This window comes from Pollicipes pollicipes, unplaced genomic scaffold (assembly GCF_011947565.3).
Source record: "Pollicipes pollicipes isolate AB1234 unplaced genomic scaffold, Ppol_2.1 Scaffold_3088;HRSCAF=3622_pilon_pilon_pilon, whole genome shotgun sequence".
Classification (NCBI taxonomy): Eukaryota; Metazoa; Arthropoda; class Thecostraca; order Pollicipedomorpha; family Pollicipedidae; genus Pollicipes; species Pollicipes pollicipes.
The window spans coordinates 127,026-140,570 of record NW_023596226.1 but is presented as its reverse complement, the minus strand read 5'-3'; the positions used below and the strand labels follow the sequence as shown (position 1 = coordinate 140,570).

The following is a 13,545-nucleotide window of genomic DNA, read 5'->3' as shown; positions in this document are numbered from 1 at the left end:
ATATTTCAGACATGTTGTCAGTGCTAGAAAGTAACTTGCCAGTCTGCAACAAGTCCATCCCCTGCACTGAATGCTAACAGGATATTGGTGGTGTCAAACTTGTGCTTATGTGTGTCAAACTCAAGCCAGGCCAAAATATAATGCCTTCATGTTGCCTGTATATGAAGAGAGTATGTTCAAGAACATGTTTGCCCAAAATTACTTTTGCAACATCATGATTCATTGAAACATTGACTATGTGCTGAAGTTGGCAGTAAATATGCACCAAACAATGTTCAGATTAATAGCACACATGAGTTAATATTGATGATTATAATACTTGATCATGAAATGGCAGCAAGGCTGCCTAGACCCCATGAAGCATAGCTGCAAAATGCATCATCCCCAAAGTAGGTATCATTTATTCACATCTTTACTTATTTATGCATTTCTCTGCAATGCATGTAATGTGTATTTTGTACCTACCATATGCACATTTGATGCAATGATATCCATTGGTTTAGGTACCACTGCCATTTATGAATGCATTGCTGGCTGATAAAGAGGCTGTAGTGTGTCATGTGTGTTGAAGTGCTTAGAACCCTAAATAAGTTGAAGCACATACCCTGTCAACATGCTATAGGCATGCAGCCAGAAATTAAGAAAGGATGTTATGGGTTCATGGCTCATTTATCATACTTACATTTTAAGGTCTCATGACAGTGCATAAGATACTGACATCTAAAATAAGACACTTAGGCACTGTACAGGGCCCCTAGACTATTGTTGGGGGAGGGGGGTAAGGCAAGGGATGCTGCAAGGTAGTTTGACCACCAGGTTTGCCCCCTCTCCCAGGCCATTCGCTACAGTTTGAATACACCCAGGTACCTGTTTATTAAATGGGCAGCAAACCCAGAGGAAGTTGCCATGCTTTGAGGTTATCACAAAAACATTGAATTTTGCACAGGTATTGCTACTGTTTGTCATGATGTAGCATTCACAGGAACACCCTGTTGGATGCAGAAGCAAATTATTTTCATGACATCTTGGGGGCTCCCCTCCCCATCCCAAAAAGGCTGTGAATGCTATAGATAGCAGTAAGCAGAAGCATAGCTGCCACCATTTGGTGTCTGATTTCCAATAATCAACAAGCTAGAGTATATAAGTACATTAATATGGGGGGTTGGCCCACATTGCTGGTAAGGTTGACAAGACTTTAATGCTCATGATGACATGGAGTTTGTCTCCTTTGCTTATGCTGTAGTGAACTTTCCATGTACTCTACTGGATTGTCATGACTAGGTCTGTATTGCTGCAAGCTATTGTAACTCCTCACACAATTTAGTACAAGAGTAGCTCGGGCTCTTAGTCTGCTGAGCAAATACTTTGGTTTCAAGTAGATGAAACCAATGTAAGATTTCCTGAGCCTGATCAGGTTTGATTGTATCATCATAACAGTTTTAAGAAAGGCCCTATACTTCCAGCTTTCAAGTAAAATGAATTCATAAAATGAATAGCAGTCATAAGATTGATGACACTTAGACTGCCTTGGAACCATTTTATTGATAGCAGCGCCACATGTCATGGGTAAAAGATGTCTTAGTGTCCTGGGTTTTTGGGTATATTAAGTTTGTAAAACAGCCTACTTTCTAGATACTGGGAGGCATTGGTTAAGCTGATATAATGTTGGATGACAGTAGGACGATCCACCCATAGAAGCGATTTCTGCACAATGTTATGTACCCACTGCCTGGGTTTTATAGGCAGTCGTGTGTCTGCCTCATGACCCATGTTCATCCCAGTGGTCCTCTGAGAGTGTCCTCAGAGAACTGCATTAAAGTTAGTCTTTCAATTCTTTGTGGTGAGATGACCTCACTGAAGGGGAAAACTTCTGGTCAGGGTCATGAAGTAGGCTTCTCTGGCAAAGTCAGTTTTTTAAAGATTTGGTCAGAACCTTTCAGATGAATACATTTCTGGGACCCAAGCCCACATTGCGCAGGTCTTTGCACAAGCCCTGCTCCACCATGTGGTCATAAAATTCCGGGTCAATAGCAGAATTTGGTCGCAAAAGTTTAACGTACCACGACGCCTGGCACTATCTGTCCTGCCCTCTGACGCTACCCGATCTTTAGGGTGGCTGGTGCCACCAGTCGCAGGTCACCTCAGGCAAAGACAAATACTGGGCGCATAAATCGACTCAAAGCCATCTCGCCAGGGGTGGGTGGATCAGAAGCCAGACGCTTTAACCAACTGAGCTATCAGCACTGATGTGTTCGCTAGGTTTGTTTATTGGACACCCAGACCCTGCCTTTGCATCATAGCGTTCCTTTTAGTAAACTGGTGAAACAGTAAACTCATTGTACTTAATAAAAGGTCTGCTCATACTCATCCACTGACTGATATTGGATAAGTGAAATGCTCATTGGAACGAGCCAAATGCCAGGAAGTGTCCATGCGTGGCTGTATACACTGGCCGGAAAACGAAGCAATTTTTTCATCTCCAGTGTTTGAATACTATCCCATATGACTGAAAAATCCTGTCAGCATGTCAGTCCATCGACAATATGCGAGGAGTGATATACATGGCATGTTCGAGCTGTGTACATATAAGCTCAGTGCAGACCACAGGCTGGCAGCCATTCTGCTCTGTGTTCTGCAGGCCTTGGGCGGAGGTCACCGGCCGCAGGTGGTGTGCGTGTGAGGCCGCGGGAGGGCGGCGCCCGCCGGCTGTCGGCAGCGGCCGGCCGACATGACCGCGCGGGCCGTCAAGTGGCTGGCGCTGGCCGTCATCACGCTGCAGACGACGGCGCTGGTGCTGGTGCTGCGCTACTCGCGCGCCAGCACGCCCGGCCCGCCGTACCTAGCCAGCACGGCCGTCCTGCTCACTGAGCTCTGCAAGCTGGTCGCCATCGTGGTCACCATCTGGCTGGAGAACGGTGAGTGTCCCCGACCGCCCGACCACGCACGGCGGCCCAGGCCGAGCGTCCGCATGGACTGTGTGTGCGTGCGTGTGTGCGTACGTGTGTGCGTGCCACTCCAGGCATGGTATGTCGGACCTCTCACGACGGTGCTGCATGCGGCGCTCTCGTGTCCGCATGTTCGGTAATTGCGCGTCTGCACGCTACACTCATGCCATGTGCACCGGGTTCCTGGCTACAGGGATTGTGTATTCCGGAGGCGAACTACGTGCAGCGTACCCAGCCACGTTACTGTGGCATGCTCACTTCGCTGACCCACTATCCGACAAGAACTCGGGCGAATTCTTGCCCAACTTTGATATGTTTTCGGTTTTACGTGCAAAAGATGATGGGACAGATTAGCTTCAAAGGGCATGCTTAATAAACGTCGCCATAGATGCATGCGCCACCTGGGTGCTTTTATGACACAGCCTTTGAACACAGACATGACACAGCCTTTATGAGCCTCTGTCATGTGTGTACTGACAGCCTGTGTGAGCCTGTATGCTGTGTGTACTGTCACAGCCTATGTAAGCCTATGTGGCATGTGAGTACTGACAGTCTGTGCGAGGCTCTGTGCCATGTGTGTACTGACAGCCTGTGTGAACCTCTGTGTCATGTGCGTACTGACAGCCTGTGTGAGCCTCTGTGCCATGTGTGTACTGACAGCCTGTGTAAGCCTCTGTGCCATGTGTGTACTGACAGCCTGTGTGAGCCTCTATGCCATGTGTGTACTGACAGCCTGTGTGAGCCTCTATGCCATATGTGTACTGACCCCAGCTGTGTGTCATATGTGTACTGACCCTAGCTGTGTGCCCTGTGTGCACTGACCCCGGCCGTGTGTCGTGTTTGTGCTGACCCCAGCTGTGTGCTGTGTGTGTACTGACCCCAGCTGTGTGCTGTGTTTGTGACCCCAGCTGTGTGTCGTGTGTTTTCTGACCCCGGCCGTGTGCCGTGTGTGTACTGACCTTGGCTGTGTGTCGTGTGTTTTCTGACCCCGGCGGTGTGCCGTGTACTTTCTGACCCCGGCCGTGTGTCGTGTGTGTACTGACCCCAACTGTGTGTCGTGTATGTACTGATCCCGGCCGTGTGCCGTGTGTACTGACCTTGGCTGTGTGTCGTGTGTGTACTGACCTTGGCTGTGTGTCGTGTGTGTTCTGACCTTGGCTGTGTGTCGTGTTTGTACTGACCTTGGCTGTTTGTCTTGTGTGTACTGACCTTGGCCGTGTGTCGTGTTTGTACTGACCTTGGCTGTTTGTCTTGTGTGTACTGACCTTGGCCGTGCGTCGTGTATGTACTGACCCCCGGCTGTGTGCCATGTGTTTTCTGACCCCGGCCGTGTGTCGTGTGTGTACTGACCTTGGCCGTGTGTCGTGTTTGTACTGACCTTGGCTGTTTGTCTTGTGTGTACTGACCTTGGCCGTGCGTCGTGTATGTACTGACCCCCGGCTGTGTGCCATGTGTTTTCTGACCCCGGCCGTGTGTCGTGTGTGTACTGACCCCGGCTGCGTGCCATGTGTTTCTGACCTTGGCTGTGTGCCATATGTGTTCTGACCTTGGCTGTGTGCTGTGTGTGTACTGACCCCGGCTGTGTGCCATGTGTGTTCTGACCTTGGCTGTGTGCTGTGTGTGTACTGACCCCGGCTGTTTGTCTTGTGTGTTCTGACCTTGGCTGTGTGGTCGCAGGCCGCTCGATCGGCCGGCTGGCGTCTGTGATCGGCAGCGAGGTGCTTGGCAAGCCGCGGGAGACACTTCGTCTATCTGTGCCCAGCTTTCTCTACACCATCCAGAACAACCTGCAGTTCGTGGCGCTCACAAATCTGGACGCGGCCACCTTCCAGGTCGGTAGGGAGGGCCCATCCGGGCTTCTCAGGCCAGTCCTGAGCCCTCTTCGGGTCAGGCCTGAGTCTTCAGCTCAGTCGTGGGCCATTCTCAGGTCAGTCCTGAGCCCCCAGGTCAGCCCCGCGCCCTTCTCAGGCCAGGCCTGGGCCCGTCTCAGATCAGTTCTGTGTGCGCCTCACACGCAGGGCGCCGCGCTGTCCCCCGATGCGGCCTTCCATCGGGATAATCTAGGCAACCTGTAATGCCGAAACAGGCGCTCCACGAACCTTTCGTTCTTCAAACCGCATGCCACTGTGCTGTATATCTGCTGCAAATTGCCGCCAGTGAACCAAACGATCAATGCTGGTCCTTTGGTGTGTTGTGGATGTTTCTCTTCATGCCAGTGTTGAAGGCTCATGTGTCCCAAGTTCCTTCTGTTTTCATCCGTGTGGATACGCGTTTTGCTTGGCTGCATTGTGGTATTTACCACCACATCGCTAGCGTCACATAGTCGGTGTGCCCTGAAACCCCAATCATCATCATCGTCACGATATGATGCGTGCCGTCAGGTGTCGTACCAGCTGAAGATCCTCATGACGGCGCTGATGTCTTCGCTGATGCTGAAAAAGCGGGTGCGGCCGCACCAGTGGCTGGCATTGGTCGTGCTGGTGACCGGTGTCTGTCTGGTTCAGGTTGGTCTTTGTCGCTGCTGTGCTTGCTGGTGACCGGTGTCTGCCTGGTTCAGGTTGGTATTCGTTGCTGCCGTCCGTGCTGGTGACCGGTGTCTGTCTGGTTCAGGTTGGTCTTTGTCGCTGCCGTGCGTGCTGTCCCACAAGCCAGTGGAGGTTACACGGGAGGTCTACTCTGCGCTGAGAGTAGTTCGGTGTGGTTTGGTCAGTGTATAGTCAGTTATCACCCGCACTGAGCATGGCCCGACAGGGTCTGGGCTGAACAAGGTGTGGTTGGTGTGGGCGGTGGAGGCTAGCTATGGCACGGTCCCGACCTAACTGGCCTGCTGTAGCGTCCACCATGCGTGGCGTGAGCGGGCGCTGACCTGCCGGCCCGTCGGCAGGCGCCGCGGGCCGACCCGGCCGCCTCCCCGGAGAGGGGCAGTAGCCTGCTGGGCCTGTCGGCCGTGCTGGCCGCCTGCGTCTCCAGCGGATACTCCGGCGTGTACTTCGAGCGCGTCGTCAAGTACGGGCCGCCGCAGTCCCTCTCCATACGCAACCTGCAGCTCTGTACGTAATGGAGAACATGTGACGGTCATGCCCCAGCCTTGGCCGCCTGCCAGATATGAAGAGCTCTGCCCAGGCGCTGTTTCATTGTCCTTTTCTGGCGCCGTCAATGAAATGTCGCCAAGTTGCACGGCTGTCACGAGATGCCACCACCGGTGCATTTCGTAGCCGCGATGGGTTCACTTTACTCGTGTTGATTACGGGTTGTAGATAAAAGTACCTATGGGAAAAGCGTGCATGGCAGTTAATCATAGGATAAGTTCGTTTGCTGTTCTTAAGTTCGTAACGATAATGTGCGTAGGGCACAAAGTTGGTGTAAGATGAAGTTCATGTTACCACATGAACTGTTAAGCGGAAGTAGAGAGTATAACTGCCAAAATGGTTCAGCGGGAAAAAATCGCAACAAAAACGTTCGTACGCGTATAACTTTGCGAGAACAATTCCGTACGCAGTTGTTCGGACGCAAACATGGTTAGGAATGCAGTTCAAATGTCGAAAGTGCAGACGGAGAACCTTGCATGTCGATGCGATAGGTAAGAACGCAAAGTTCGCACACAAATGTGCCTGAAGGACAAGGTTTTGACAACGGACGTACTCAAAAGGATGTGTGCAGATGCGTACCGGAAATTCGAATGCAGATCCCCACGGTTGGCACGGGGTGTGAAATAAAGGGTCACTGGGGGGATCGCCTCCCGTTAATCGCAGGGAAGACATATGGCGAGTAGCGGTGTACAGTGCCAACTGCTTAGGTCAGATCAAGTATTAGGACCGTTATGCTGCTCCATATCATGAACCTATACGCCGTCCGGCTCCCCGCAAACCAACCTGAATCAATGTCTAGCATTGCAAAACGTCCCGTGAATACGATGAAACATCAAAAGATTATGATGCTGATCACGCGGAGTGCTTGTTCCCTTGATTTATCACCCTGACGCCGTCCCTGTCGATGTCCCTCGCTGGCGTCTCCGGAGTGCGCCAGCTGACGGCCGCAGCAGGAGTCAGCTCGTTTGTGGAACACGGCGGGCAGACGCGCGGGGGACACCCGGTATGTGATTGTTCATATGAGATAAACGACGGTCCAGAAGTCGAGAGAGATGCGCCTCTGCACCCGCTTCCATACAAACGTTGTTTGCCCCCGACCCAACGCTGCCAAGTAATGCAACATTAGGACACTTCCCTTAAAAGGAGTGTCCCATATTTGTATAAGGTTTTGAACTGAAATAGCTATCTTGAAGATCATTGGTTACAGTTCACATTCGTACCCTTCTTAAGACCTAAAACCCTCTGGTTTCTGATGTAAACGCCCGCGAATATGTGCGGATTATTTCATGCAGACCATTCCAGGCTCATTCAGGGAAGCGTGACGCCAAAGAAACGTCAAAAATCAAAATCAAAATACAAAAAATCAAAGTACGAGTGACAGGTCACTCATATCTTGCGTCTGTGAGCACGTTTCCCAGGTGAAATGATCTCAGTTGGCCCTTAACCAATGTTGTGCAGGCTGTACAAGTTTCAGTCACGAATAACGTTTGGTGCCGCATAATATAACATATTGACATCCTTGCTAGTTGTTACGGAAATAAGCCTTGTAATCGAGTAGCTGAAGAAGTGCACCGTAACCGAGTATGTGGATATAAGCAAGTACTTTAAGCTCACGGATAAAATGTGCAACAACACTCGGAGAAAGGACCGAAACACGAGCACATGACGGTATTTAGTTGAACACACCTCCAGCTTCGCCACGGCCACTTGTAGGAAGATTGAAGTGCAAGCGAGTGCGGGGGAGCAATTTCGCATGGCCAGTTTGGCAGCACCTCAGCGTTGTGCAGACGTTCCAAGACGCAATCAAACTATGACGTGTTGGGAAACGTATTTACTAAATAGAAAATTGTGTTGTCTTCAGCAGCCTTTTGCACTTAAAAGTATACCAATTGTTAGGTGAGCTCACTTCATTATGTCTAATGCTTGTCCCAATATTTTTAGCTGTGGAACATTCTCTTCAAGGCATGTAATTGGGCTAGCTTCCCCCTGTATCCGGCGTAGTGTTCATGCGCTGGTCTGGGGCGCTGCTGGGTCGGGGACAAACAAGGTTATTATCAAAGCGGTTGCTGCAGGTGCGTCTCTCTCGACTTCTGGGCCGTAGCTTCTTTCATATAGGCAATCACATACCGGGTGTCCCCCGAGCGTCTGCCCGCCGTGTTCCACAAACGAGCTGACTCCTGCTGCGGCCGTCAGCTGGCGCGCTCCGGAGACGCCAGCGAGAGACGTCGACAGGGACGGCGTCAGGGTGATAAATCAAGGGGAGCCACAAACACACCGAGTGATCTGCGGTGTGATTTTGAGTTTTTTTTTCGCCGGTTCCTTCCATTCGAGGGACATTTTGCAACGCTCTCTTTGATCCAGGTTCATTTGCTGGGCGCCGGACGACGTTTAGTTTTACGATTAGCTCTTTAGGGCTCTTTATGCCTTTATGGTGACTTTAATATGGCTCTTTCAGTTCAAAGCCTCATAAAAATGTGGGGCGCTCCCTGTAAGCCATGCTGCGGAGCACAAATTTCAGCGGAATCTGAGAACCGACTGTACATAGTTTGATACTTGGGCGGCTGGTCTTCCCGGAACACTCCTCCATATGAGTAATATCCATGGAAACTGGTTGCTTTTTATTTAATGCCTATGAACTGTTCGTACTTTTTCACTGGAACGTTATCCGTTACGAACCTTAGCTTGCGTGCAATGCTTACGAGTACCTGCATGCCTATTCATGGATGCGAAATTCCTCCATATGGACTTGTCAATGCGAATGTTTAGCATGTGTGCTTTATACTTTATGACCGTTGCTTCCGAGCTTTTGCGCACGTATTTCTGTCAATCGAATTCATTCCATTAGGAACCATAGCGTGCGTGCAACTATGCGAATTTTTGTCAATGCCAATATTTCACATAGACTTCGTACCATACGTATCTTTGCTTACGAACTTAGCGTACGTACTTTCGCCGCACGAACTTAGTACCTCACACTCGTTTGTCTACGAAAAAATGGTGTATTTACTTGATGTGCTTTTGCGTACTTAGCGCACTTCTTAACGCACTTTTCCATACGTGCGTTTGCTCTAAAATCATTGATTCAACGGCAGGCACATCACACTATCGGGCGTCCATTTGTACGCCACCTGTTACTCCCTAAGCTGTCCTTCCGGTGCTGCGGATGTTGACGTTGTCTGCTCTGGTGGCTGGAATACTTTGCGATGTTTGTATAGCGTTCTGCTGTCACGCCAGGGGTCAGAAGGCCTGGGATCATCAGCGGCACGTGGTTGCGAAATAGCTGTAGGAAGTAATCATTTGAATTTTTGTCTATGTTGCGATAATTCTAGTGACCTTCTTTGTTTCGCGTGTTAATGTTCCCGCGCTCGTGTCTCTGGTATTTGTGCGACATTTCCAGATGGCGTTATGGTCTATGTGTGATTACCGGCCCGTGTGGGAGTCTACGGCCGGGGCCCGTGTGTCTCGTGCCGTGCTGACCTCTGACCGCGTCCCATCCCGCGGCTCTGCCGACATCTGACCATACCCCACCCTGCGGGTCTGCTGACCTCTGACTGTGTGCCAACCCGCGGGTCTGCTGACCTCTGACCGCGTCCCATCCCGCGGCTCTGCCGACATCTGACCATACCCCACCCTGCGGGTCTGCTGACCTCTGACCGTGTGCCAACCCGCGGGCCTGCTGACCTCTGACCGTGTACCAACCCGCGGGCCTGCTGACCTCTGACCATGCCCCACCCTGCGGGTCTGCTGACCTCTGACTGTGTGCCAACCCGCGGGCCTGTTGACCTCTGACTGTGTCCTACCCCGCGGGCCTGCTGACCTCCGACCGTGTCCCACCCCGCGGGCCTGCTAAGCTCTGACCGTGTCCCACCCCGCGGGCCTGCTGACTTCTGACCGTGTCCCAACCGGCGGCTCTACTGACCTCTGACCGTGCCACAGCCGTGTTCTCGCTGCCGTTCGGTGCGGCGGCCGTGCTTTTCAACGACGGCGCGGCCGTGGCTGAGCACGGCCTGCTGCACGGCTACACCCGCTACACCTGGCTCGTCATCGTCCTGCAGGTGAGGTCGGCCGCTATGGCCGCGTGCTCCACGCTGCTGATACCGGACTTACCGTGCCCCATCGCTGAGTGGCTGTTGAGGAAGGGCATGTTTCGTTCGTCGTCTCATGTCGATGCCGTTGCGGTTCGTTTAGCCAGTGCCCACAATAGGGAGCTTTTGTCCACGACGTTGGGTGCCTGACCCGGGGTTTGAATGACGGATGGTTTGACCCGAGCAACCCCTCATAAAGGCCAGCTGGTGCTGGTCTGCCGGGAGTAGCTATGTGATAGTATCGTATGGTGGGTGCAAATTGGCCAATGTGGGTGTGAGTGCAGTGGGTGCAGATTCAGACTGATGGGAACGGCCGTACCATGGGATTGTATGGTAGTTGACTATTCCACAGCGAAGCTGTGTGCTCAATCAATCGCTACGTTAGAATGAACTACTTGGTGGGATGGTTCACCGCACACGCAACGGACTGCCTAGAATGTGCTCTGCATCAAAGCCCTTGCAAAACATTCAGAATGCGCGGCCCTTTGTAACATGGTTTGGTGCACATTCTGCCAACCTTGCATGTGATAGGTTGCCCACAGCGATTGCAGTCATCTGCCGGATGTGAGGTGATGGCTGTGGCAGGCCGGTGGACGTGGCCGTCCCGCAAAACCGCAGACATCGGGTTACATCAGTGTTCCCCTTGCTGCATACCAGTAATCTCTTGGTTGGGAGAAAGCGACATGGGTAAAGTGGTTCTCGATGTAATTCTCTAAAGAGTACATTTTACTGTTTGTGTGTGGTCCCAATTACTGCCGACTTGCCAGCTCGTCTCTGCGCAAGCGCGTCAGGTTAAACAGTCGGATGCATTGTTGCGGTAATAAACACGGATGTAAAGTGAGTCGAGCTGGTCTCCGTTGACGTCTTTGTTGCGTCATGTGCTCGCTACATGGCGATGTGTGCCCCCTCGTCACTGGCGCCCACGCGACCAGTCTTGGTCTGCCGTCCGTCAGCTCTTCCTGGAAGCCTGTCAGGTCTGTCGTCTGTCGGGTACTCGGCGATGTGAATTTAACCACAGCACAAGCGAAGGCGGTGCTAGCAGAATCCGGCAACGTTTTTTATTCTTCAAAATACCAGCATCCCGACTTGCCCAGCTGTCTCCGGCACGGCCGTGCGGCCCGCAGGGCTGTGCTAGCTACACGCGTTGTACATAAGTGGTGCTTTGCACCTCGCTTTAGATGCACGTCTGCATCCACTCTGGTTGCCGAACTGTTGCGGTACGCGAGCACGCATGACAACGGGTGCGTTTGTCGTGACCGATGATGTGTCGTGACCTGCCGCACTGTAATCGCACCCCGGCGCCACGCCATTCTCCATTCAGTGATCTGCCAAGCGGGTCAGCCTCTTGTAACTGCGGCTCGTGGTGGTCGAGATGTAGACATGGTTTCGAAATGCTGTTCGCCTGTCGCGCGCGGGTCATCCGTCACACCGCCAACGTCAAACCAGTGGGCTAAAGCCGCGCCTTGCGCCAGGTACCGTTCGCCGACCTGACCCGCGCGACACTTGCCACTGCGAACTCCGCGCGTGCATCGTGAGAAACTTTCCCCAGTCACCAACACACCATTCAGCCCGACTCGGCGAACGTAACTGAGAACGAGCGGAAAGACGCGCTTTCATCATATGGCATATAAGTCATCCAACATGCACTAGAGTTGTTAAATGTCTGACAATTTTAGCGCGCGGCTGCGGAGCGTAAGCCAGCATCTGCCCCCGCTTGGTTGTCTTTCGTGCCACAAACTTCTTTCGTGGCCAGCGAGACGAACCACACGATAGAACCAACCGCTTCTGCTCAAACATTGCCGGGGCATTGGACGCATCCAGCCGGAGGAGACCACTGTCTTCCTCACCTGACGCGCCGTAGCATGCCCGACGTCTGCGCTGCACACCGCCCGGTCTGGGCCCTCACGGCACGTCCCCCGGTAGGCGTTCGGTGGACCGCCCGTTATCGGCCCTTACGGCACGTCCCACGGCAGGCGTTGGGTGGACCGCCCGTTCTCGGCCCTCACGGCACGTCCCACGGCAGGCGTTCGGTGGACCGCCCGTTCTCGGCCCTCACGACACGTCCCCCGGCAGGCGTTCGGTGGACTGGTCGTCTCGCTGACCATGAAGTACGCCGACAACATCCTGAAGGGATTCGCCACGTCCATCTCGATCCTGCTGTCGGCGCTCGTCTCCTGGGCGCTGCTTGGCGACGTCCAGCCCAGCTGGTCGCTGGCGTGCGGCGCCGGCCTGGTCGTCTGCGCCACGTTCGCCTACGGCTACAGCCCGCGTCCGGCGCCGGCGCCGCCTCGCGCCCAGGTCGACTGAGCGGCGGCGGCGGCGGCGGCTGTGCGGCGGTCGGCGCCGTCTGTGGGCTGCCTGGGGCCGGAGCACCCGTGACAGGGCCGGGCGCAGGGACGCCGGCGGCTCGGCTGCGGAGCAGCGACACGGTAGCAGCCCCGGCCGCTCCGCCGGACCACGCGGCGGTTGACCTGACTCCCTGCGGACACCGACCGACACAAACGGCATCGGAGCCTAGCGGCAGGCGAGCATGGCATCTCCGGTCTCAGTCATCGGGCCACACCTCCCTGACCACGCCTGTCTAAACCGTCGTTTGTCAGCTTCCTCCTGGCACTCGCCCCTGGGTGTGTTATGCAACGCATTGGTGTTGACGGTGTCAAACAGATTTTGCAGTACGGCAAGGGATGAAAAACAACTTAATGACGTTAATCCTAGGCCGTCGTTACGTTATGCTAGACCATTATTTGGTATTTAGTGTGACAGTTGTTTTATCAAGCATGTTCTGCTAACTCGCTGTGTTTGGGATGCAACAGACAACCTCCCTTCTTGGTAACCACATGTTGTACCACATGGCAGAGTGAAATGGATGGGCTTCAAAAATCCCTACGTTATGCACCGTTGCAGTTCTCAGGTGGGCCCCGTCAGTCAGGGTCCGCTGGAACTGCTCCAGGTGTCAGCAGCTCTGGTTGTCAGGCGAGCCTCGCCAGTCAGGACCCGCGGGAGCTGCTCCAGGTGTAAGCTGCTCTGGTTCTCCAGCGGGCCTCAGTCAGGGCCCGCGAGAGCTGCTGCAGTTGTCAGCGGCTATGGTTCTTAGGCGGGCCTCGTCAGTCAGGGTCCGCGAGAGTTGCTCCGGGTGTCAGCGGCTATGGTTCTCAGGCGGGCCTCGCCAGTCAGGACCCGCGGGAGCTGCTCCAGGTGTAAGCTGCTCTGGTTCTCCAGCGGGCCTCAGTCAGGGCCCGCGAGAGCTGCTGCAGTTGTCAGCGGCTATGGTTCTTAGGCGGGCCTCGTCAGTCAGGGTCCGCGAGAGCTGCTCCGGATGTCAGCGGCTATGGTTCTCAGGCGGGCATTCGCCTACCCGGGCGGCGCCCCAGCACTCGCTCGGAGGCCGGACGGCTGGCCAGGCCTGAGTGGGGCCGCATTGTCGCA

At 53.6% G+C, this 13,545-nt stretch overlaps 1 protein-coding gene across 1 annotated transcript; it reads left to right on the top strand.

Annotated features, from left to right (window-relative positions):
* Positions 1 to 2,749: 2,749 nt before the first annotated feature.
* On the top strand, positions 2,750 to 13,320 carry LOC119090848 (UDP-N-acetylglucosamine transporter; the record flags this gene model as incomplete). Its single annotated transcript, XM_037213587.1, has 7 exons — positions 2,750 to 2,915; positions 4,623 to 4,777; positions 5,327 to 5,449; positions 5,830 to 5,995; positions 9,971 to 10,089; positions 12,193 to 12,393; positions 13,276 to 13,320. Coding segments are annotated over 7 exons (975 nt in total), but the record flags the coding sequence as incomplete, so codon positions are not given.
* Between the last annotated feature and the right edge of the window lie 225 nt (positions 13,321 to 13,545).